A 26,243-nucleotide genomic window follows, 5' to 3' on the forward strand; every position below is an offset into this window, starting at 1 on the left:
ACTAAAATGTGGAAGTCTTCCTTTCAAACGCCTATACGTTCCCGCTGTGAATGACTAGCTTTTAGCATTATAATGACCGTGATTAAGACAACAACTGCACAGCAAGGGAAGCACAACAGAGCACCTAGAACCTGGAGGGCCAGGACTGCAAACAGCCTGGAGGCTTCTTCACCATCCTCTCCTCCCTGAGCCACACAGGAACACTCACTAGAGTCAAGGTGTCTGTTTACCAATTGTGCTGCTGTCCAGGAAGAATGCCAGCCCTTTAATAATTCACTGGGCAGTTACAGATTGTAGATTCTTTATTAAACATTATTTGCCATAAGTCTCCAAAATATTCAGGAAGGAAAACGGGCAATAATTTGATTTTAACACACAGTTATATATCTGCAACTTCTTGCATGAACATGAATTCAACTTCAGTTATTATTCATGTGTCTTATGCACAAAGCGTGAGAATAATTACTTTCGCTAAGACAAAAACACTTTGCAAATGTATCCATTATCCAGCTTAAATTTTGTAGTGTATATTGAAAAGCTTCATAAACTCTATTTAAGCTTGCTGCCCTTGAAAAGAAAAATAAATAAAAGCTGCTATAATATCTAGGAATCCAACTTCCTCATGCTCTAAAAGTCAACACTAACAAAATTATTCTTTGTCATCCACCAGCAGAAGCTCCATTAAAGAATTTAATTTGGAAACCATGACCAAATACTATTGATACCCTCCTCCTGGTTCTAAATCTATCTGCTATGGAAAATCAATACCCCATACAATACACTCCTGCAGGCTACTGGCACATAGCCATTTATTTAGTTGGGACTCCAGGAACAATATGCCCAAATGAAAAGTCTCTGAAGCAAGGTTTTCAGTGACGCTCTCATCCACATTGTCCTCACCCATGAAGCAAGCTGGAAAGAAACGATGGCTCTTCTTCAAGTCAGAAAACCAGAACCTCTTTTCTCCAAAGCCAGCCATAAACCATAACAGCCTTTCTCTAATGGTCACTGCTTTTCTGTGTAGCAACCCGCCATCAAGAAATGAAGACCCTCGGCCCAAGGGGATGAAAGGATGCTAAAACTGAGGGTCCAGGAAGGGTCTGAACAGACAGACTCTGCTGGGGTCCTGATCAGTCAGTTTCTATTTCTGTAACAGACCCTTTCTGTCCAGCCACATTCTACACACCATCTGGCTCCACAAACCCCGCCTCTGGGCTGCCAATCTCAGGGGTCAAAGAAATGTGGGCGCCGTCGATCCTGTTATCCCATTACCATCTCACTGTTGTGGATTTCATCCAAACCATGAGGGGAGTCTGTGCTTTCCACAGCTTATATTTTGTTCGAACATGCTCTATGATGCTGTCAAGAGGCTTATGTCCTGCTAAAGCTCAACTATCTATGTGAACCTTTACTGGAAAAAAAAAAAAAACCAGAAACACATACAAACACACTGCAGTGGCTTCTGACGTAGATAACTACATAAACCTCGGGAAGGGTTTTATCCTCCATTTCAGAACCTATTCTTTTACTTAGTCTGAAAAATGGTTGTCTTTCAAGCTTTATCAGAAAATAATGTGATAAATACATGACAATGCTTCTCAGAAGATTAAGCCTCACAAGTCTAAGATAATCTGTTGCCTCTCTGTACCCATTTCACCTATGAGATCTGAGAAACACAGTATCTTAGGCGAGCTAAGGGGGAGATGATTTAGTGAATGAAGTACCTTCTGGCACAAGTGGGAGTACCAGAGTTCAGATTCCCAGAAACTACGGAAAAGCCAGGCAGGTAGCTGGCTGTAATCCCAAAAGGAAGGCAGAGACGGGGTGAGCTGGAACCAATGAGCTCTGAGTTCAAAAAGACACCTTTTCAATAAACAAGAGGAAAGTACCCAAGATCACCTTCAGCCTTTCATACACACATGCATATGTACCCATCTATCCTTGTGAACCCACACACGTGCAAACACCATATGCACATGAATTTTGGAATCCCATTGACCAGTTTTCAAAATGGATTCTGTCCTGCGCATTTTTAAAAGCCTGATTTTAGGCACAGAGGAACACTTAATTTTCAACAGGGCAAACGCATGGCAGTTCTAGGGACCGCCCCCGCCCCCACCCCCACCCCAAGGCCTCCTGGGCTGCACTCTGGTTATGGTAAAGAACAGCCAGAGGAATGGAAATCGGTCACAGGCGGAGGGTGCACCTTTCCCTCCTCCTTGGGGGATGAATGTGGGAGGGATCCCTTTCGCCACCCATGAGAGCAATTCCCCTGGTCCTTATACTTGAATTCTCAGGCATGCGCTCAGAGGCCAGGCACTCAATGAAACTATGAGGAGAAAGAGGTGCACATGGCTGGAGGGAGGCAGAGAGAGTGCACCCAGCACTCCAGAGAGAGCCAAAGACTGCATTCGCCTTCTTTACCCGTGACTATCCTCACTCTGCCCTGGCTGCCTGTGAGGATCAAGTCTGAACCACACACAGAGCGTCAGCTGCTTCTCCACGCTGGCCACACCAGTGAAATCCATCAAGCACCTAATGAGAGCCAAGCAGGTCCTGAAACTACATCAGCTTCCCTGCGACCACAATAGCACTGCAGTTTAGAAATCAGGAAGGAACGAGTCCTGTTATTTTTGCTCTTTATAAATCTTAATATATTCACAGATGGGGAGGGCAGGGAAAGCGGGGGACACACTTTATTATTTTACTAATAAACAACTTCAGGGATGTACCCTTCCCCCAAACCCACAACTTAGAAAGAAGTATTATTTTAAGTGTTCAGACAGAAATCCCCTGGTCTTGTAAGAATGTGCGCCAGACACACCATAGTCTTTTCTCCATGATTCAAGATCCCTGGGGAAGGCCTATGCCGATGGGACTGAGCACAGCAAGCCTGGGGGTCTGACAGCCCAGAGACAGCTGCCCTGGGCGTTCACCAACTTGTCACACTCCTTCACCTCCAGGAAACGGATGCTATTCCAAGCTATGCGCTACATACTGTTAAAGGAGACTGTACTCGTCCATATAAAGACCAGGAAGTGAACATAAAATGGCAACAACCATGCAGATGTTAACAGGTAAACTGGGAGAGGAGGTTACTACACTTTCAGGTCATTTTGGTGTTTTCCTGGGGTGGGGGTGGGGACCCAGACCAGGTTCTTAGGGATTCCATATGAATCGTAGCATCAATCCGCTGCCTGATGCGAAGGTTTTAAGACAAGCACATTTTGGTTCAAAGGTCATTAGCTTTGCAGCTGTTGTGTTTCCTAGGACACAGGCTGCTCCAATGGGCCGCCAGAGGGAAATGGAGGCTGGGGAAGAGGCTACAGGCCCTACACACAGGCTCTGGAGATGTCAGTCCGCTCTGTCTATTCAAGAGACACTTGTACAGGGGAAACACCAAACGCAGGCTCAGGTCTACCACCAAAGATAGCCGGGGTGTAATACAAGAAGGATGAGGTCGCTGGAACTCAAAGGGCCCAGTGAGTGCTACCTAGAAGGGAAATCCAGCTGCGGGCCCTCACACCGACTCTAGCCTGTCTAGATCACCACGAACTCTGAGAAGCCTGGAAATTTGGGGTTTTAATAAAAAAATCTTCCAAAAGTTAGCTCAGATAATTTTGTCTTAGAAATCCACAAGCAAATAAACAGACCCGTGGAGTTCTAGTCCATGGAGGTCAATAGTCCCCTTACTGTAGCCTGGTCAAGGGGGACTTAGGGTATTTACAGCCCAAACCAAAGAAGGTGGGCTGTCTTATGTGGTATTTCCAAAAGGGTGCAAAACAAACAAGCAAAACAAACCACCAATCTTTTGGGACAAAACAAACTAATAATCTACATGAATATTATAAAATACAGCCAGCAAATTACCTCACTGATTAATTACTTATTGTCATTTTAGAGGAAAAAATACTTGACATTGGTGGGATCAAACCCAAGAACCATCTCGGCACCCCTGACAATGGTACGGCCAGATACTGTGATGTGTCACCTGTTTCCAGGGTTTAAATTCCATGTCTAATATACAGGAAACACAGAAGAAAGAGGGCACTGCCATTGTTTGCTTTAGCTGCAACTTCCCCGGGCCACTTAGGAAGAAGAAATCTCAGCTGAGGAGTTTCCTAGATCACACTGGCCTGTAGCTTTATCAGTATGGTATTTTCTTAATTGCTAACTGATGGAGGAGGGGCCAGTCCACTGTGGGAAGTGCCATCCCTAGACAAGTGAACCCAGCTTTTTAAGAAAGATAGTTGAAGCCAGGGCTAGCAAACCTGTAGACAGTGTTCCTCCAACAGTGTTCCTCTGTCCCAAGCACTTGCCTTGAGGGCCGGCCATGGCTTCCCTCCACAAAGGACTGTCACCTTCAAGCCGTTAAAGAAACACATTCCTTTCCCAAGTTGATTTTTGGCCATGGTGTTTTGTCACGGTAACAGAAACCAAACTCAGACAAGCACATGGATACATTAATTGGTGGCATCACCGGGAAACAATCTGATGTGGTAAGTGCGAAGCCTACCTACCAGTCATTCCGGGGAGGAGAGAAACCAGTCTAGAGCAGAGTCCAACAGACCTGCGGATTAGGTGCAATCTGGGCATCTCAGTCCACTTTTAACAGCCCAGCTGGAAAAGGCATTTTAGAGACAGTTATGGGACTGCAGTTAATGGACTAGGTAATGGTGTCTATCTGGCAATTACTTTTCATTTGTGAGACGGTTCTGTGGTTACAGAGGCATTATTTGTTGATTTTGGAGATAAGAGCTGAAGCATTTAGGGACTAAGATCATGTTAATTATCCTTTGCCTTTGAATACTCTGGGGGGGTGGGGAACAGATGATGCCAACACAGGAAAACAGTAACTCAGATCTAGAGAAAGGAGGCCAAAGTGAGCTGGTGTCTTAGGGCAGTGGGCCTTTATTACACACAGGGAGGTGGACATTAAGGTCTCATGATTCCTAATCAGAGAGCAGAGGGCATTTTCCACATGTTGTAATTCCAAAGACCGTCAGCCCCTTTGTTTCAGAATTCAAACTAGAGGAAGTCAAAGGAACAAATGATGGTGACCCAACCATGTGCAAGTCGGTGCTAAGGGCTCCCCACACATGGCAGTGACCCAATCTTTTAAAGGTTTTCCACACATGACAGTGACCCAACCATGTGCAAGTCAGTGCTAAGGGCTCTCCACACATGGCAGTGACCCAACCATGTGCAAGTCAGTGCTAAGGGCTCCCCACACATGACAGTGACCCAGTCTTTTAAGGGCTCCCCACACACTCTGACCTTTCAGAAACAAAAATATTTCAAAGTTCTATAAGAAAACATGAGCTCCCAGAGCCAGTCTGTTTTCATTTTAAAGAGTAACTGTACTGCCTCTGATTCTTCTCCTGAAACTTCAGATCAAGAAGACCCCAAGAAGGAGAATCTGGCAGAGTTATAGAAAACTTGACCTTATTCGGTTCTTGCTTACACCTATGACAAAAGATCTGACGTCTAGAGCCTCAAGCATAGCTGAGAAAGAACAGGTGTTCTGCCTTTAAGGGGAAACTTCCAGATCGCCCTAGTAAAGCACATCTATACTAAATCTAACAGTCCCAATTCAAAGAGTGCCTGTCAGCTACCATGGATTTCCACGGACAGTAAGTAGTTTGATCATACTCCTCAGTGTGCGAGATCTCCACTGGTCACCTGCTCTGAGGACCCAGCCCATGCCTGAACGTTCACCCCTCAAGAGCAGCATTCCACCCGTGACTGACTGGCTCTCGCTTGCCTAAGTTCCTACAACAGAGAAAACCAACAATGCACACTGTGTGCAAACAGTTCAAACCTCCAGCCCAGGCACTTATGCAGTGTTCGTTAGTGTGTGCACGGCCAGTGCAAAGAGCCACACCACACAGAAGCAAACCTCCAGCACAGACATTAATGTCTTAACAGGAGAGACTTCCCCCTCCACCAATTCTTCAGACTGTACCCTTTGTCAAGAAGCCTGAACAAGGATCTGAAGAACACATAGGCCAAGGTGACCCAGGTCACCAATGCTAACACCTAACCAAGATCCTTGTACGGCTAAGTGCCCCAAAGGCGTCAGCTGCAAGGGATCAACCTGTCTACATGACCACTTCATGCTGTGTAAGGTATTTATATCCACAATGCCAAAGTCTTGGACTCTGATAACTGTACGCCAAGACTCAAACTGAGGCCCAGGTACTTACTGACTTAGGCTAGAAGTTGAAGCTTCATTTTCAGCTCAAGGTGGTACCAAAGATGCGGTACCTTCCATAGTCCCTGCCATCACAAAAGGCCTCTGCTGGCATGAGGACATCCACAGGCTGTTGTGTCATCTGTGTGGGGCCGGTGTCCTCACGGGCCGTGTGTACAATAAGCATGAGATACGGTGACTCACTGCCCTCCTGCCTCACCTACCCTGACTGCACACTTCGCTGTGGTTCCGACGGCAGGACCTGTGCCTGCCCCATTGGAGAGTATCCACGAGGACTCCCTGGGTAAAGGGAGAGGCCTGCTGATCCCACCTGCAGCTGCTGACCGAGTTCCTGCTGCTGCTTCAGTGGCGCCCTCGATTCTCGAGCAACGCCTAGCTCACTGGCTCCATGTGAGCGGGATAATGGCCGAGGCGACCCCTAGCACCCGTGGGCTCCCCTCAGCCATCTCTCGCGTCCTTGGCTCTTTCCTGACTCCTAATGCTAAGGGGTTGGTGTAAGGGCCTTGACCCTCCATGCCTAGGCCCAATTTGGCCTTGTTTATCCAAAGAGAAACTTCTGGGATCTACTGTGGCGTGACTGAATCCGTCCGTGAGGTATGTGTACAAATGTCAGCATCAAATGCCGGCTTTCCTACTAGCCCAGCATTCCTTGCCTGCCAGCCCTGAGCCTGCTTCCCTTAGCCTCCTCTCTCCACACTAACTTGGCATGTGACTTCTAGTGAGCGTCCTCTGCCAAGTCCCCAGAGCCCCTGTGAAAATCAGAACAGGAACTTCCCCTGAATGCCCAAGGGAGAAGGATAAGGAGCCCACGGCACCTCTAGGAGGAAGAAACACCCATGCCTGGGCTGGCAGCCCTGGGCCACTGGACACTCCAATCACACTGCCCTTAAGGAGTTCAAGTCAGTATACTGACTCCGGTAACATCCCAGCCCGGGCCTGCGACAGTGAGGTGAGGTGAGAGCCAGAGGAAGAGGAGCCCCAGGGACTCACTGTAGACTAGGGGCAACAGTGGCTCCGCCTCCTTGAGCTATGGGTCACCTCAGGGAAGGGACCTCTACAGGCTTGCTGCCACCGGAACAGGCCAAGGAGAAAGAAACAAGGGAGCAGCTGCCACACAGGAGGGAAACAGAATCCAGGCAAGGTGAAAAGCAGAGGCCAATACAAGAAGCAACAACTTCAGGGCGCATTTAGAATATGAGTTTCCAGTCACAGTAGAAGGGTTCGGGAAGCAGAGAAGGAGTGGGCCCCGTTTGCACAGACTTTAATTAAGTTATTTCTCAGGGACACTAGAGGCTGCAGCAAGCTCTGCAAGGGGAAAAATCAAGTTCAGTCCTGGCCATGAGAGGTGAAGCTAACAAAGCTGACAGCCAAGGGACTGTGGGGAAAACTTAGTCAGTAAAGTGATTGCCACACACGCACGAGGACTTGAGGTCAATTCCCAGGACACATGTCCAAAACGCCAAGCGTGAGGGTACATACTTGTGATCCCAGTGCTGGGGAGGTGGACATAGCTGGATCCCTAGGGCTTCCTGGCCTACTAGACTAGCCTAATCAGTGAGGTCCAGGCCAGACAGAGGCCCTGTTTCAAAAAAAAAAAAAAAAAACCAACGTGAACTGACCACAAGGAAACAAAGGCACACGGACGTACACACTTGGGCATACACACACACACACACATATGGGCGTACACGCTTGGGTACACACAAAGAGGCGTACACATTTGGGTACACACACACACACACAGGCGTACACACTCGGGTACACACATACAGACGTACACACTCAGGTACACACACACGTACACACACAGGGCACACATACACACACACATACAAATGTACCAGCCAAAGTTGCGTGAGGTCAAGGCAGAGTTGTGAGCCTGGGGAGGCTGCTGGAACAAAGAGCCTCAGAAGCAGCCAGCTTCACCGTGACCCTGCAGTTGACAGTGCTTCAGTGTTCCCTTGGCCTCTCATTTTCCTAAGGGTTAGATTTATCTTTTGCCCTGCACTGTTCCAGAGCCAGGCATGGGAGCCCAGCCCATGGGAGGCAGAGGCATGACCAACAAGAGCTTACGGCTAGCCTTGTCAATTGGACAGAGCAAGACTGTCTCAAACAAACAATGAACTTGGAAGGGAGAAAAAAGAATCACCTAACATTTCTGTCATTGTTGAGAAAATCAAGACTGGATGCCCGTGACCCAGGTGACAAAAGACTCCATTGGCCCCTTATGTCTTGACATCCCATTCTATACTGCGCTGATTTCAGACAGAACTGTTCCAATTTCAGGTGGAGAACTATGTGGCTGTCCCTTTCTGACCTCCAGGTGAGGCTGGCAGGGAAACCCCCACCTCTACCACATCCATTCTTCACATGGGCAGCCAGCCCCAGTGCTCAGATGGCCGATCTGCTCTGAACAAAGGACCCCTTTAATAGCCCTGGACTTGGCCACAGTGGAGATGAAAAACAATCTTGCATCCTGAGTGCTGGACTGTGGCCCAGGGAACCAAAAGGGAGAACGGCATCTCGGCACAGGCCTCTCAAGAAAGCACTGGTGAATTCCCGCTGAGGGAACACTAGGCCGCCACAGGGCAGCTCTACCAACACCAGGTCTTAGAGCCTTTGGCAGCTGACACCACCAGGTCAGAAAGACAAAGACAGGGGAAGTACTGTCTCCACAAGGACCCCAAAGTTACCACGCAGGACAAATATGCCATGCAGTCTCCCCGGCCTTCCACACCATCACTCCCTGTCATGTCTCGGGTCAAGGAACTTCCACTGTTCTCTTTCCACAGTGAGAGTTCCAACTCCTACCCTAACTTCTGCCTGAGAGACTGGGATCTGGTGAGATCTGGGTTAGAGAACACTGAGGAGACAGGCTGGGGGTGAGGGGAGGACGCTTGCTGGCCCAGGGCTCTGAAGGACACAGTGGACAGAAGGGAATACATTGCAAAACCTGCACTTGTGCTTATGACCAAGGTCTAACGACACCTCAGGGTTTCCTCTGACTGACCACTGAGGGCTCTCCCTGGACTCCAGCCTTCCACTGCGGGGTACAGCTATCTGCTTCATGGACATGCCATGGTTTTGAAAGATGTGTTAAGGTCAGGAGGAAAGAGAATGAAGGCCATCGGGGAAATACAAAGTCATGAGACAAAGTATTAAACCACAGAGCAAAGAGAAAACAACAAAGAAGTAAATTAAAAGGGGGGGAGGAAATAGGGGAACCCCGGAAAGGAAAAGGCCCCTTCACCCCAGAGTCTGGTTGAAGAGTCAAGAATTTCAGTACATTAACAATATTTGCTTTGGAGGTCATCTAGACAAGACACGACAATGCTGCTGTACAGAGATACTTCAGGGGAAGAATGCTATCACAGCCATGGTCCATGGCTATAGCCTAAGCACAGGTGACCAACGATGCTTTAATCCCTGCCCAGCTGAAAACCTGCAATTTTCGGATACTCTCACAGGAAACCCCATGGTAAAGGAGATAACTTTACCTCGTTGTGCAACCCTTGTACCCAAAGTTTCATCAGACTGTTATTCTACCCAAGGCATCCCAGGAGCCACTTTATGACCCCAAAATACAGAAGTGGGGGAAAGAGTCTTGGAAACCCTTTGAGCCTAGTCACTTCTCCTGACTGCCTCTTTCTGCTAATCCCCAGGTTTAACTCTTTGTTAAAATGTCTTCCTAACAGATTCCGACTCCAGGGGCAGGAGACAGCTCAGAGGGGGCCTACCATCAAGGCTAATGGTAACTCAATACCCAAGACCTGCACTAAATAAGAGAATAGCTATCCTCTGACCTCCACGGGCACACAGGTTCTGAAAAGAATTCCTCAGGCTGCTGCTGGTGCCAGTACAGATTGGAGTCTCCACTCCAGGGCCTGTCGCTCTGATGGTAAGAGTAAGAGCCCAGAGCAAGATGCAAACCTGCCCCAGCCTGGACCAACCACCGCGTCCTTCATGTTCAGAGAAGAGGAGAAGAGAGGGGAGGGGAGGGGAGGGGAGGGGAGGGGAGAAAGGTGGTGGGGCATTCTTATTTACTGGTCTAGAATGGAGGGGCCCTCCATTTCTGGGTCCCTTCCTGGCACTGATCCATCAGGCTACACTCTTTGTCTTTCTAACTTGCATCTTCCTTTTTATCTACTCTCCAAGAAAAGTCCCTGTTTTCATACAGATTGGAGGAATTTAGGACTGAAATTTCCTGAGTTCCTCTAAAATTCTGAATCCAATTTTAACCAGATCTTACTGACAAACTAAGAAACAGGACTGCAAAATCAGTTTTTTTAAAAAAAATGTCTTTTAAAACCTACTTATTTAGTTTTATGTAATTGAGTGTTTTGCCTGTGTGTGGGTGCATATGTGCATGTGTATAGATATGCATGTATGTATTGCGTTAGTGTGTGTGTGTGCATGTGTGTGTATATATATATGTGTGTGTGTGTATACCACACATAGGCCTGGTGCCTGAAGAATTCAGAAGAGGGTGCTGGAGACCCTGGAAATGGGGTTGTGGACAGTTGTGAGCCACTGTGTAGGTTCTGGAAATTCAACCTGGCCTTCGGCATCTTCTCTCCAGTCCATGGCTAATTTTTTTTTTTTTTTTATACAAAGGAGTTAGGTTAAAACAAGACCAAAAAAGAAAAAAAGGAAAAAGAAAACCCCAAAGGCAAGAGGACTTTCTAAATCCCACTTCTAAGAGCAGAGATCTCCTGGAAGGAAGGGAAGGAGGGACAGCACCCTGTGTTAAGATGCCTCTGCTGAATAACTTAACTCAATAATAAGTAAAATAATAATACTAATATGTGAAGGAACTATTAGAAGCCTCCAGATAACTGGGAACAGACGCTGAAAAGCCACTATGTTGTCTGTGGCAGTTAAGGGGTTAAGAAAGGAAAAAGGGTAGCAGAAGGGCCTGGCTACAGGACACTTGCAAGTTTGGCACCTGAGCATGGGCCCCCAAACTCACTTAAAGGTGAAAGGAGAGAGCCAGCTCTACGAAGGTGTCCTCTGGCTTCTGCGGACACCTACGCACAATTAAAAATAGTTTTCTAAAGGTCATCTGAGCTGAATGGGAGGGGGCAGGATATAAGGTGGTGTTTTGATAGGGATGGAATTTTAGAATTCCAGGATTCACGGAAAGGGTGTCATTTCAGGTTAGCAGGAGTGGAGATTCCTGGAACCAGCGACAGGGTTGCCCTGGAAAGGAAGAGGGGAAACACGGGCTTTTCCTGTCCCCACCTCCAGGACAGGTTCCTCTCTGCTGGTGCACAGGCAGGCGGCCAACCCTGCAGTTTGAGTTCACAGTCAAAGGAAAAAAACCATTTGGGTGGAGTGTGCGCCTCTCACTCATCCCCCACAGCACAGGCTACTGTCAGTGCCGGGAGGGGACAGGTTTTCAGACACTCAAGCCTCTCTGGGACACATCCAGAGAGCTAGAAGGAAAGAAGGAAAGGCCTGTAAACAACCCTCCAACATTTGCTTCAGTTCTAGGTTGCAGTCTATGAACTTATTATCTTTAATAGGCAGCATTCAGTGGTGTGTGACATCTAGTCAGTGAGACAACAGGGGGGCGGCGACATCACTGACAGGCAGGAGATGCTTTCTCTGGGTGGGTGGGAAGAGGCCTCAGCATGCAGGGTCTCCTGCCAGGCAGAGGTACAGACAAAAGATGGCCATAGGGCTAAAACACAGGGGGGCAGCAGGAACCTGATGCCGTGACTCTTTGGCAGCCACCTGCCCTGGAGAGCATTCCAACACAAAATAAAAAGAGCCTTGGAGAAGGGATAGAAGGTTGTCTACTCATTCTTCTAAAACTGCCGGCCTGGTGGTGTTAGGGAGCAGCTGGGCTTTCTGTGCACACTGTCAAACCACCTCAACAATAAATGAGAAAGCTAGGCTTGAACACTTCTAGGTCTCAACTGGGTCAAAGCTCAGGAGCGCCGTGCTCCAAAGTCTGGCTCAAATCTTTTCAAGCTGTTTCACCATCATTCTGTCCCCTGCCCATAACACACTGCCACACCCTAGAGAGAGCGTAAGTGGCCAAAAAGGCCAGGGAATATCACGAGCAGTATGGCACAGAAGGCTCACACTACCACTCAGCCAGGGCATCAGTAAGAAAGCAGCAATCGCCAGCATCACCCCAGTCACCCCATCCCTGCACGTCAATTACATGTGTAAGGAAACTCAGTTCAAAAAACAGAATATGGTTTTAGATTATCCTAGTTAGGAACTAAAAGCACAAAAACAAAACCAAGAAAGGCCTTCCCTCCGCATCTGTAGAGAATTGTTCCAGTTCCTCCCAAGGATCCCAAATCTCAGATGCTCATGTTACTTATATAAAATTTTATGCTGTGGTGTTTGCAAATAACCAATGCATATTTTCCCATATAGTTTAAACCACATTTATATCTCTCCTAATATTTAGCCTAAACATATAATCACTGTTGTACTGTACTGTTTAAGAAATAATATCAGGTGAGGATAAAACACTATATACATGATCGATACCAACATCATTTTTCCCCCAAATATTTCTGATTCAGAGTTGCCAGAATCCATGGAGCCACAACCAGCGGATGTGTTAAAAATAAGCAGAGTCATATTCCCAAACTGAGGGAAGGAAGAAAATTCCACTAGAACCTATCCTCAAGCAGTCAGCAGCGTACCTGGGGGAATCGGCTAGCTACCAAGGAGATACAGTTAGAGATACAATTAGATACCCATGCAAATACCACCCTTGACTACCTGCATCACCGTTAGGCACTAAACCAACCTCCCAGGTGGCACGGCAAAAGCCTTGGGGGTGGAACAGATGCGCATCTAACTTTGAAAAGCTTTTACCAGCCAGGCCTTCTGGCTCAGGCCTATTAACTCCAGGATCCAAGAGGCAGAGACAAGAGGACCACAAGTTCAAAGCCAGCCTAGGCAACTTAGTGAGCTGCTGTCTCAACAGAAGAAGTAAAGGGGGACTGGGAATGTGTTTAGTTGTTGAGAACCTGACATGCACAAAGCCCTAGGTTCAATCCCCAACACCACCCACTTAAAAGTTTACCAACTTCTCCAGAAGACCATCCTGTCCCGTTCCCCCAAACACACACAAAAAAAGCAAACATACCTGGCTCCAAATATGTCCTTTTTGGCGAGGTCAATTCCAGAAACAACTTTTACTCTGAGAATACGGGATTCCCCCTGTTAGAAAGAGAAAGGGAAAAATAACGAGGTTAAAACTGACCCTTAACAGACAACGCTCTCAACTGGAAGCTTCAAGTGGGCAATTTCTACTCAAGTCCGACATTGAAATATACTTCAGTTCAAGCTCTGGCAATTCCTGCTCACAGTTAAGTTCAGAAGGTGGCACAGCTGGTCTACAATGCTCAGATTCCAACCAGGCCTGGTGACATAATCCTGAAACTCAGTACAAGTTTCAGACCACTTACACAGTGAGGTACAGGCTAGTTAGGGCTATGTATCAAGACCCTAATTGTGTACATATAAATCCGAACGGGAGGCTGGCAAGATAGCTCAGTCAGCAAAGAGTCTGCTACACAAGCGTGGGGACCTAAATCAATCCCCAGAACCCACAGAGAAGAACCAGGCGTGGCATGAGTTTGTAATCCCAGTGCTGGGAAGGCAGGATAGGTGGATCCCTGGGGCTCACCGAACAGCAAGTCTAGCTGACTTGTTGGATTCCACTCTGTTTGTTTGTTTTGTTTTTTTCTTTAACAAACAGAACACCAAGGTAGACAGACGGCATTCTGGGGAATGACAATCGACACGCAAAGAAAAAAGATGTTAAGATTCTGGAAGCTGCAGCATGCAGATTAACAAAGCACAAGTTCAAATCTAAGCAGGCAGGTCATTAATATCAATTACTTCTGATAATTGTGGAAATATTGCCCAGCTGTACCCAGAACACAACGACGGGAGCCACTGAGGTGATATCTTCTAATAACCAGGTACCAAAATCACTGTAATTCTATCCTTCAAGTGTACGTATTTATAAATGTGACCAGAGATAGAAAAGAAGGAAGTTTTATGTGGTGAAATATTTATAAAACAAAACAACCAAGTGTTTTTCAAGCTGCAGTTTTACTGAGCAAAAATAATTCCCTATTTCTGATACAAAGAAGTAACAGCCTCATTCTGAAAGGTAACCTCAAACTGGCTAGTCAACTTTTCATCATCCATCCAGTCATCAACTTCTTTCACTCAGTCTAGTATTTAAGTATCTTTTATACAGTGGGCACTGCACTTGGTCTGCAGATAAAAACAGAAATACGTTCCTAGGTCTACTTACTAGACATAGGCATAGAAGGAAGACTGAGCCAAGGACACAGAAGTCTGAGTTTGGGTCACTAGTAACATAAACTGAGATGGAGAGCCGTGTCCAACATGCCTAGGCAGCAAATCAGATGGCCAATGGTTGAGAAAGGCTGGGTCTGAGCTGAGACTTGAGAGCTAGTCAGCAGAGGGCTGGAGGTCTGTGTGACAGACGGTAGCGTGTGGAGAGTTAGCCAGGAAGAACAAAAGGAGGTGATGACCAGGAATGGAGCCCTTGGAACACTAGTGCTGAGCAGTCGGAGAGAAGCAACTAGAAATTCATCTGCCAAGTAAGTTAAGACCCGGGAAGACCTATATGACATCATAACAATGAAGGAGACAGATGGAAAAACAAAAGGCCGATCAAATCTGGTACCCTGCCTTTACTAATGAGCCACCGACCCACAATACATACGGGCCAACCACACCATGTGCTTGAGATGACTTACCCCCCAGGAGTCTTCCCCCCCCCCCCCCCCACGAATCCACCCTCCCCTCTCTTCCTCTCTCCCTTCCTGATGTAATACTGCTTCCACACAAATCCAGAGAAGGATGCAAAAACGTAAAGCAAGATCTCTCAACATGTCTGTGCTGGGGCCATCAGCTCGGTGGTGCTTTCCTAGACCTGGGCTCACTCCCCAGCATCCAAAACAACAGCAGTGTTGGACATCCACAAAGGGGTGATCAGGAGAGGGAATGTAAGGGCAGATTCAGCAGGGATAACCAAGACACCATGCTACCTTAGTACAAAAGTCTCCCATGCGGCTACCAAAGTGCCTCTGAGTGTTGCTGGAATTGCCCTGTCCTGTCTCTTGCATATTTACAGACCAGAGATCAAGAATTCTTTCTGTGGCACATGGTGTTCTGCAGGCTCTTTTCTCTTTCTTGCCAAGCTGTCCTTTGCCCCTGGTCACATGGTGCCTCCCCGAGCCTTCTCATATTGAGGGATGAATACCATTTTTTATACATGGATCAAAATCTGGTTAACGTACTTCTGCAGAATTCTTTGTCTGACAAAGGTATGTGGCTCGCTGGTACCCAATGCATAAAAACTGAGAGTTAACCATGTACCTACCAAATGAATGGATCCATGCCTAATCAAAGAGGGCACAAGGAACCTCAATACTGGAGCCAACAAGTCTCCTAAATGCAGCTATGCTGAGGGTTGTGGATGGGAATGGGGGACAGGAGAGTGGAATTTGAGGATACCACAATGGATGGAAACTTAGTCGAAGTGACAGATTAGTCCCAGGTGCCACTCAAGAGAGACCAGGCAGCAAAGGTGTGAAATGATCCCGAGGTAGAGGAGCAGGAACCTGTTAAGCCACTAGTGATGCTTAGGCTCAGCTCAGACACAGCTGTGGCTGTCCGCACCTGCAATGGTGGCTGTGGAGATGGAGGGATAATGTCTATGATGGAGCGTGAGGGACTAATGGTCACTCACCACAGAACAGAAGAAAAGCATGCTGGTGAGAAACTCTTCACGCTCCTCTCAGAATTTTCAGAAACCATGGGGAGAGTCTTGCTCAGCAAGGATTATTTGATAGGGACCTCGACCCAACTGTAACCAGGTCGGAAGACGGGCATCTGCATTCCCATTGAATGAAAGGTCCTACTTAGGCAGCCTGCTTCCCAAACTAAGAAAAAATCAGGCAACATTTACACGAGTAAATGATGAAAAATAAGCTGAAATAAAGAGGAAGCTAGAATTTTCTAAGGGAAATCAGTTCTTTCACTTAGTAAATGTGAGCACCTGTTCTGAAATCTAACTCGAAATATAAGGAAGATACCGAGGCCAACCTGCCCTGCAGCCAGGCTTCCCCTGCTTCTAAGAGGCAGCTCCCCAAAACCTGTGAAAGACAGGAGAACACAGCCTAGCAGGAGCTTGCTAAGGGAGTGGCAGGGGGTATCTCTAAATCCCCTAAAATTTCATTCAAGCTCTTTGTTAGACAGAATCTCATTTATAAACCAATCCAAAGTAAATCACCCCAGGCGTGGAGGCACACACCCTAAATCCCAACACTCAGGAGGTAGAAGCAGGCTGATCTGAGTTTGAGGGCTGGCCAGGTCTACAGAGTGAGGGCCAGGACAGCCAGGGCTGTTACACAAGAGAAACCATGTCTTGAAAAAACAAAACAGAACGACAAAAAGGAGGAGGAGAAAAAAAAACAAACAAGGAAATCACAGATGAGGATAAGGGAGAAGGAACAACGAACAGAAGCACTTGCCACACCAAATGGGAGGACTTGAACTCAGATCCTTAGAGCCCTGGCAAAGGGGCATATCTGTAATTCCAGGGCTCCCATTGCAAGACAGAGGTGAAGAGAGAATCTCAGAAACTCCCAGAAAAGCTAGTATGTGTGTGTATGCAGTGATTTCAAAGCGGAAGGCTAGTTTCTGATCTCCACGTATGTACCATGGCACGCGCGCGCGCACACACACACTATTCCAGACAAACACACCCACACCCTCACACACACACTGAAATATCTTTAAAGTCATATATAAATATAAAAACAAACAAAAAAATGTCTTTAGGGTTGGCAGTCAAGACTCATTTTCATCTGAAATGAAATCTAAAAAGCTTCTACAACAGGCAGCTAATTCCATACAATGAGACACACCACTATCATCTAAAGGGCATAAAATAACTGGAGAAGTGGCTCAGCCAAACTTGACAACCTGAGAGTTTATATCCCTAGAAAGAAAGAAAGGAAAGAAGGAAGGAAGGAAGGAAGGAAGGAAGGAAGGAAGGAAGGAAGGAAGGAAGGAAGGACAAAAAATAATAGAACACACCACCTCTGGGTACAGTACCACACGCCTACAATCTCAGTGAACAGGAAGTAGAGATAAGATGGACCCTTGAGAAATCCTAGACAAACCATTTCAGTGAGAGACCTAGCTCCATGTTCAGCGAGAGACCTTGTCTCAAAGGTAAGGGGCAAAACTCCTGAACAAGACCCTACATCAACCTCAGCCCTTCATACATGTACCTGTACATGCACATGCACATGCACACGCACACGCACACACACACACACACATAAATATGTAATAAAGACTGCTTGGAGGCTGAATCTAGAATTCCAACCAGACCTTGAAGGAGGAATTTCCAGAGTCAATTCACTAAGCACTGGGCCCTGAGACCAGGACCATGCAGAGCTTGACCCTAAGACCTCCGTAGTCTCTCCTCTGCCTGCTCACCTGCCACACCCCCAACACTATGATGCTGAGCGAACATAGTTGGAGTTTGGACCCAGAACGCCGGATCAATAGGTTGCTCAACGTTCATCAGAGACAATTCCTGCAACAGATGAGAATTTAAACAGAGTCCCACAGCTAGACAATGTGCGGAAAATGAGAGACTTTGGGACGTTCAGCCCAGAATAGGATGCCTTTATTCAGAGCCCTCCCCTTAAGGTTCTTGATCTATGCAAGAGGGGGTGGAATGACTGGAAGTGCCAGAGGTGATGGCTGACTCCAAGGAAACAGTGTCTTCCAGATACAACAGGACTGTGCACCTACGGGCTCACAGACACTGTGGCAGCACACAGAGGGTGCACTGCAGAAGATCAAAGCCAGACAAAAATCCCAGCACAGAGAAGGGAAAGCAGACCAAGTTCCACACCTGACCAAGAAGCTATTTGCAATTGAAAATGTCTGGGAAAGAGGAAAATCCACTTCCTCCAATGGAGTGTCATTCATTGGGTCTATCAACCACATTCCAGGGCAGGCACCACACCCAGGAGGAGTTGCCCAACATAAATAGTACTCCGTGTGTGTGTGTGTGTGTGTGTGTGTGTGTGTGTGTGTGTGTGTGTGTGTAGTTTTGAAGTTGGGTGGGGTAGGGAGGTGGTGGAGGATCTGGGAAGAGTTGGAGGAAAAAAGGAAAGAATGTGGCCTAACTATATTGCATGTAATTCTCAAAAAAAAAATTAAAAATATTTTTTAAAACAGGTATACTCACACGCACAGTATATTGTGATGTCCCTCCACCCAATGAGCACTTACTGAATACCCACCATACAGTATCTTGGGACACAGATGTAAGCAAGATAGAGTTCCTGCCTCAGAGAACTCCAGAGTCTAAAAGAGAGGCAGAAGGACAGACTGGAAATACACAGTGTGACACAATTTCTGATGGCTGGCAGTACAGTACATGCTCTGGAGCCGTGACAGTCCGTGAAGCAACCAACCCAGTGTGGCCAGTGGTAAAGAAAGGCCACTCTGCAGAGAAGACGTTTGAGTGAAGACCTGGGAAACAGTGTTGAGGTGGAGTAGGAAGTTTCAGGCAAGGCTGACAGCAAACCCAGGGACACAGGGGCAGACCAGTTAAGAACATGCCCCAAAGGGCACTGGGGTGTGGTGGGGTCAGAGACCAGACAGGAATCCTTGGAAGAGGGTGGACTAATGCCAATCATACTGATGGGAGCTATAGGAAGTGGGTGACAAGCATGGCTTATAGGGAACAGACAGCAGGGACAGGAGGCTTCCAGCAGAGTAGAGATGTGTAAGTGACCAAACCGAGCAAACAAAAGTATGTTCCGCAGGGCACGTGGTGGTGTGTTCCTGTAATCCTGGTACTCAAAGACCACGGAAAGTCAATCATGGGCTCCAGGCCAGCAGGGACAGAACAGTTAAACACTGTCTCAACAATACAAAGTCACAAAACCAAAGTTCAAAATGAGGTATCTGACTCCCAACCTGGTGTGGGGTTCACGCCTTAACTCCAGTGTGGGAGAGCTGGAGGCAGGTGGATCTCTTTAAATTCAAGGCCAGCCTGATCTACATAGTGAGTTCCAAGACAGCCAGAACTACATAGACCTTGTCTCAAAACAAAAACAAACAAACAAAAAAAAACCATCAAAAACAGTAACAAAAAAAAAAACAAATTAAAAACGTATCAAAATCAAGTGTCTAGTTAAAAAAAGAAAAACTGCAGGATGGTCGTGGCACACATCTTTAATCCCAACACCTGAAAGGCACAGGCAGGCGGATCTCTGTAAGTTTGATGACAGCCTGGTCTGCAGAGTGACCCACCATAGGGAGCCAGGCCCGCTACAAAGAGAAGCCCTGCCCCAAAAACAAACAAACAACAATCAAAAAGAAAAAGCAAAATTAAAAATGAGTTGGTAGCCAAGCAAGTTGCTGATAAGCTGTTTCACCTTTCTCACTAGACTCACAGCTAGACTACATTTCCCAGACTTCCCTATGGTTAGGGAGACATCATATGATTAAGTTCTGGCCAATGGAATGTGGACAGGGATGATAGGGGCTTCTGCCAATGATTCATAAGTCATCTCCACAGCACACAGTCTGTTTGCATGCCTACCTCTCTGCTAAGTGGAGGAGAGCAGGCATGGTGGTCTGGAGGGGAAACTTCATGAAGCGCGTAAAGAGAAGCTCCACAATGTGACCTGCTGCCCCTCCTGGGACATCATCCCGTCCCCCAGAAAACCAAAGGCTGATGTAGCAGGGGGCCTGCCTCTCCATGCAGCATCTCATTATTTTTTAAAGGCAACAGGGCTGAAGTTATGGCTTAGCAACAAGCTGACACTCACAGCTGGGGATCCCAGATCCCACAAGATGGCAGCAGAGAGCAAACTCCCGGGCTGTCCTCTGATTCTCCCCCCAACACACACCAGCCCTGACAGATGCACACCTGCACGTGCTCAGGCACACACAACACTCAATATTTTAAAAAGTCAATGGCAGCATCTATGCAACAAAGTATCTAGAAAAGATGGCAGAAATACTGACTACATCTGACAAGTAGGTGACGTCTTCTAGTTTACTTGAAGTTTTTCCTTTTGAAACAAAGTATTTTCTTTCTTTCCTTCCTTCCTTTCTTTCTTTTTTGAAATACACACTTCCTCGAGGTTGTGGCTCCATAGAACACTTGCATGGCCAATACCACAAAGAATGAAGGGGAACCCCAACTTCTACAGAAGTCTCAGAATAGACAAACAGTTAAAGGGAATTTAACAATAGAAGTCATAGGTAGAGGACACAAATCCAGCTTGCTGCCCTTTCTAAGATGAACAAACCCATGAGTTTCTGTTCTGCAAACTCACAAAGATATAGACGTGTATTACTAGGAAGATGTGACATCGTATGCGGTGAGCAGCCAGCAGCTGGGAGATGGGGAGAGGAGAGGGCCTTCCTTGAGCACTAACTGTCCACAGCAGCTGTCATGAGAAAGCTCACTCGCTCTCTAGGGTCCAATAAAAATCATTTTTTAAACAGTAAAGATTTCTTATCTGTGTTTCCTGAAAATGACAAACTTAACTACAGATAAGCAACCATCAGCACTGAGCAAGGAAGCAGGGAAAAGGTGTGTGACTAACCTACCACATGCAGAGGGCCCGGGGCTGAGCGACTGGACTTTATGAAGCAGGTTATTACTTTCATAAAATCTATGCATGATATTTTGGTCCTTGTTTATGACTTTAGTGGAACCAAATATTTAACTAAGGTGACTTGATGTCGACAATAAAAATATTATTCGGAGACAGACTGCACAATGCAGAAGAGGCCAGGCCAAACAAAACTTTCCAAATCTCTTCCTGCAATTAATGTGCTGTTCGGCTGTTATACAACAGAGGCAATTACAGATACTGTGTATGTGCCTTTTCCTGAGCACCAACTTTTCTGACCTGGAGCACGATATCAGGCCCAAGCCACATCTGACAAAGCAAAGGTCCCCCAAGAAGCTCGCCTGATGGCAAGGGTTTTGAACGCTCCTAAACCATGTGTAAGAAGTACCGGATGACATGAGCCCACAACGTCTCTGAAATACTGGAGCTATCAAAATGCTCCTCCTGGAAAGCAAAACAACAAAAGACACATTTCGATTCTACCCCAAATGCCCAAATGCTGGGTCTCCCTTTCCCCTTAAATGGTGGCTCCTTATCTACTTGCGCTATCTACCCCTGCAGCTGCCATCCCTCAAAGAATGTGACCACTGGGCTGGGAAATCACGTTCCTCCTCCGCGGGGAGCCAGTGTAACCCAGGTTTCATATACACCAGCTGTCCACAAGGATAAGGAAGTCCTAAGTCAGGGATCTCACTATCTTGGGCATTATCCTCTGAATTATTTACGTACGTCTTCCAGTCCCTAGGATGTATTTGTAATTCGAATAGGTACTAGTGACACAATAGGGCACCCATGGACTAAGAGAGACCACCAACACCATTCTCGACCACAGACCCCATTCATAGCATGCAGCTTTAGTGACTTGGCAGGAAGAGGGGGCCAGCATATGGAAATGCCCACTTAGCTCCTAGTACCCCAGAAATTATTGCTCATCCTTGGATCCCTGTCCCAACTCCCAGGCAAGATTTTGTGTTAGACATTTCTGGAAGACTTTGTTAGGTTTTTGCTGTTGCTTGTTTGTTTGTTTGTTTGTTTGTTTGTTTGTTTTTAAGAGCAGTTCCAGGAGAGTGGCAGTGGTGGCGCACGCCTTTAATCCCACTTTAATCCCAGCACTGGGGAGGCAGAGGCAGGCGGATCTCTGTGAGTTCAAGGCCAGCCCGGTCTACAAGAGCTAGTTCCAGGACAGGAACCAAAAAGCTACGGAGAAACCCTGTCTCGAAAAATCCAAAGAAAGAGAAAAAAGAGCAGTTCCAGGTTCACAGCCAAGGTGACTGGAAGCCACCTACTTCCCTGGCACTCAAGTACAGCTTCCCCGGCCACCAACTTCCTGCTTCTGTGACTATGGAAACACATCAGTGTCCTGCAGAAGACTCTGAACAATGGATAGCCAAGGCATGTGTACAAATAAGCAACAGCCCTTCCCCACCTACATTTTAGGTGAGAATTCTAAACATCCCCACGTCATCTCCCACATATTCCTGTCATGACCCATGCTTCTGTATCCTGTCCCTCTTCCCCCTTTGTCTCCTCGACCCTAATTCCTACCCTCTAAGCCTTTTCCACTCTTCAGTTCCACGGTCAGATTCAGGGACATTCTGCCAGCTCTCTGTAACTTTTTCCCCTCAGTTCTCCACTCTGAGTGTCTAAGTCACACTTCATTACTGCATCCAAGGCACGGAGGAGGCCCACGGGGTCAGACAAGGTCCATTGCTCGGTCCTCTTACAAATCAGCAGTGGATTTAAACGCGGGCACAGCTATCTCTTCCATGGGAGTGTCTAGAGGTGGAAAGGTTCAGTGATTGAAGGCAGGGAGTAGAAATTGGGAGTGGCCCAAGGCCTGGACTACAGATCCAGCTCAGCTGAAAGAGTACCCAGGACACCAAGTCCCAACTCAGGGGACCATCTCCTACTCCAGTCAAGTCATGATTAGTCAGCTCAGGACACACAATCAAGTTCAGCCTGATGACACTGTAGACCAGTGAAGATGGCAGGACACTGGCATCTGAAAAACTACAGGAACTCAGGGCTCCATGCAACGAACACTTCTTGGTGCAAGAAAACAGCCATTCTTGCACCGAGTACGTACAGCTGACAGCTATGAGAAAGGAAGGGAGTGGGTCTTCAGAGCAGGGCTGTCCTCGAGCGGAAGTGCCCAGGAGGGCTCTGCCTTACAAACTGTGTAAGAAACACTCAGATATGCCCACGATTCCTGACGCTCTTCTCTCCATTCCCTGCAGCAGTAGAGGCCTTGGGCTCGACAACTCTACTCCCGTAGAATACAGAGGACGACGCAGAATGGGACTTTGAAGAAGAGGCCCTAAGACACTCGTCTCACCCTGCCACCTCACAAGGGGACAAAAACAGCTACCGTGGTATGAGAAGTCGGTATGGAGAGAGTCTGAGGCCTCCTAGCTCAAGGTCGTGAGATTGAGTCAGTGCTTTATATTTGAAGTATAGAATGTCCCTCAAAGATGAAGGTGGAAGGGCTAGGCTTCTCAGCCTAGGGCAGTGCTGTAAGGTGAAGGGACATTTAGGAGGTGAGGCCAATCAGCTTTATCCACTGCTTACTCCAGCCTCGATGCACGACATCACCACACGCCCAGAACAATGAGACTGAAACCTCCCAAACCGAGGCGTTCCTATCTACACACACACACACACACACACACACACACACACACACACATCATATACATTTTTTTCCTTTTTAGGTTAATTGCTCTCAAGCAAGGTTTTGATCACAGCAACGGAAAGTTAACACACTCAAAAAAAAAAAAAATCCTCAGTTTCACTCCAGATTTCAATGTGAGAATTACTGCAGAGGTCTGAACAAGCTCTTGTAGGAGGGAAGGAGGGAGAAAGGGAGGGAGGGAAAAGAGGAGAAAAGGGGAGAGGATTAGAACTTAAGCACATGTCACAAGCACTGCTCTGTGGGATTCAGCAACCTGAGACTAGACTCGTTCTAACTGCATGTTCGCAGACCAGCAGGCCTGCAAAGCTAATAGCTCTAAAGCCCAAAGGCAGCGATATCTTGCTGCCTGGATACATGTCAAAAATCACTGTACGCATTTATGCTAACAAGTGTGACAAAGCCTGGGGACGTGGGCCAGCAAGACAGCTCCTTGGGCATGCTGCCAAACCTGAAAACCTGAGTTCAATTCCTGGGGCCCACAGGGTAGGAGGGGAGAACCAAATCTACCAAGTTGTCCTCTGACCTCCACATGTGCACCATAGCACATGCAGGCACACACAGTAAACACAGTTTACAAAAGAAAAAGACGGGAAACTTTCTGATGAGCCCAGCACCGTAACCCAATGAGGTCACCAAGTCACCTACAGTATTCACAGAAAGAGGACGCACGGAGCAAGAGAGCAGGTAAAATTGTAACAGGGGCTACTGGCCCTTTAAAGAGAACTGTTGACATTCTGGAAAAGTCTCTGAGGGAAAGGGCTGGCAGGAGGCTGGAACCAAAACTCAAATTGACTAAACATCTTTGTGGGGAGAGTGTGGCTGCCTCCAAGCTACCTCCGGGGAGCCTCAAAAGGAAGGAAAAGCCAAGCACCCAGCATGCTACAGGAGAAGAAGAAAAGCGGTCCCCCGGGCAGAGGCTGTGTCCTGTGAGGATCACTGTACCAGCCACAGGCACAGCACCTGTTTCAGAAAGGCTCTGTGGCCGTACCTGACAAAACCCTGCAGTACTGCTCTCTGACTCATCTTCCGTTTCACCCAGGGGCTAGCATCACTGAGCCTGCCGTGAATTGCACAAAGAACTGAAGACTCTTGGACCCATGCCTTCAAAGTGCTCGCCTGACTTTTCTTCCAGCAAGGACGCCGCCAGATGCCTTTGTCTGGCTCTGAGTAAAGCAGCCTGGTGTTCAAAGGGGACAACCTGAGTTCTTGGCACGTTCCATTTCCCTACATCATTCCACCCATATGCTCCATCCCTGGGGAAAAGGGAGCTGAGCAGCGGAGGTTAAAGCAAGTGGAAGGCTGAGGTGTGAGTGGGAACTAGGCTTAGTACGAGGACAAGGAATACGCCCATCTGCTACCATTCAAGTGTGTGTTTTAGCCAGAGTAAAAGCTCTAGGGCTAGCGGATTGCGTAGTGCGTAAAATACTTGCCGTGCAAGTTCGAATCTCAAGCACTCAAGCAAAAGCCAGGTGCAGCAGTGAATGCCTGCCATCCCAGGGCTACTATGGTGAGGCGTGAGGCAGAGAGAAGACAATCCCCAGACGCTTGGAGGCGAGCTTGCCTGGTGGTGTTCACAGGAGTGTGTTCTGAGTCGGCGGAGAGGCTTATCGGGTGCAGAAACTTTTCAGAGTGTGCAACAGGAGACACTACCTCAGTCAGTGCAGAAGGCAAAAGCCAGTACTCAAGGCTTTTCTATGGTCACATATGGTGCCATGGTACATGTATACCTGAACTCATGCACACAAATGGATGGCTAGATGACGGACGGACGGACGGATGGATAGATGGATGGGAGATAGTTCAAGCTAACATCAGTGAAATAGACCTATAATTCCAGCTATTTGGGAAGTTAAGGCAATAGGACTGCATATTTAAGACCAGTTTGGGCCCCTCAGTGGGACCTTGCTTCAAAATTAAAAAGCATAAAGAGGGCTGCAGATATAGCTCAGAGCTACAGGGCCTGCCAATCATGGAACTTGGTCGGCATACATGGAACATGACTGGAATATAATCAGAACACCCCCAAAAAGAGAAAGCAAGTTCTTCCTGATGGGGGTGGAGCTCTGCAGTGATCCCAGCATTAAATCATCACATGTGGGAAATCCACAGAAAACCAGATTCTAGAAAAGCAGAGGAGGTTCATGAAATGAAGAAGCCGGCAAGCACACCAACTCAAATGGTCGCTTTCTTCAGTTAATTAAAAATTCTTTTTTAATTGGATATAGTTGGTCAAACTCCCTATAAAAGGTTTTCAAAGGATCTACTTGTCAATGGCCCTTTTGTCCTTCTAATCAGAAGACAGGAAACATTTTTAAGTTCCTCTGAGATCATTGAGAACCATCTTGTGTTTACAGTTCTAAAAATGATCACAATAAACAACAGTACTGTGTTCCAGGCCAGAACTCTTAGCTCAGGATCTAAAATTCTGCATTTTTTCATGGCAGATGTAAGTGACCTCTGACAAAAATTGAGGTCTGGGTTTGGGGTGGAATGTGTAGTCTAAAGGAGAAGGAATGGGAAGGGGCCAGGTCCCCAAGGGCCCTCAAGAAGATGCCCCCAGGCCTCAGAGATAAACAGGGAGAAGTGTGACTCTGTACTGTCTCAGGCATGAGAGCACCTCCCAGGAACCTTGGCCCAG

The 26,243-nt window shown here is 47.2% G+C and overlaps 1 protein-coding gene across 2 annotated transcripts in view; it reads right to left on the reverse strand.

Moving 5' to 3' along the window:
- Positions 1-26,243, reverse strand: part of Nedd4l (NEDD4 like E3 ubiquitin protein ligase) — a 312,296-nt gene that overhangs the window by 198,063 nt on the left and 87,990 nt on the right. For both annotated transcript variants that reach the window (XM_050158000.1, XM_050157999.1), the window contains exon 2: positions 13,332-13,405. In XM_050158000.1, coding sequence (XP_050013957.1) covers positions 13,332-13,405 — 74 coding nt within the window. The remainder of the gene's footprint in view (positions 1-13,331; positions 13,406-26,243) is intronic.

This window comes from Alexandromys fortis, unplaced genomic scaffold (genome assembly GCF_014885135.2).
Source record: "Alexandromys fortis isolate MF-2015 unplaced genomic scaffold, M_Fortis_MF-2015_v1.1 scaffold_94, whole genome shotgun sequence".
Lineage (NCBI taxonomy): Eukaryota > Metazoa > Chordata > Mammalia > Rodentia > Cricetidae > Alexandromys > Alexandromys fortis.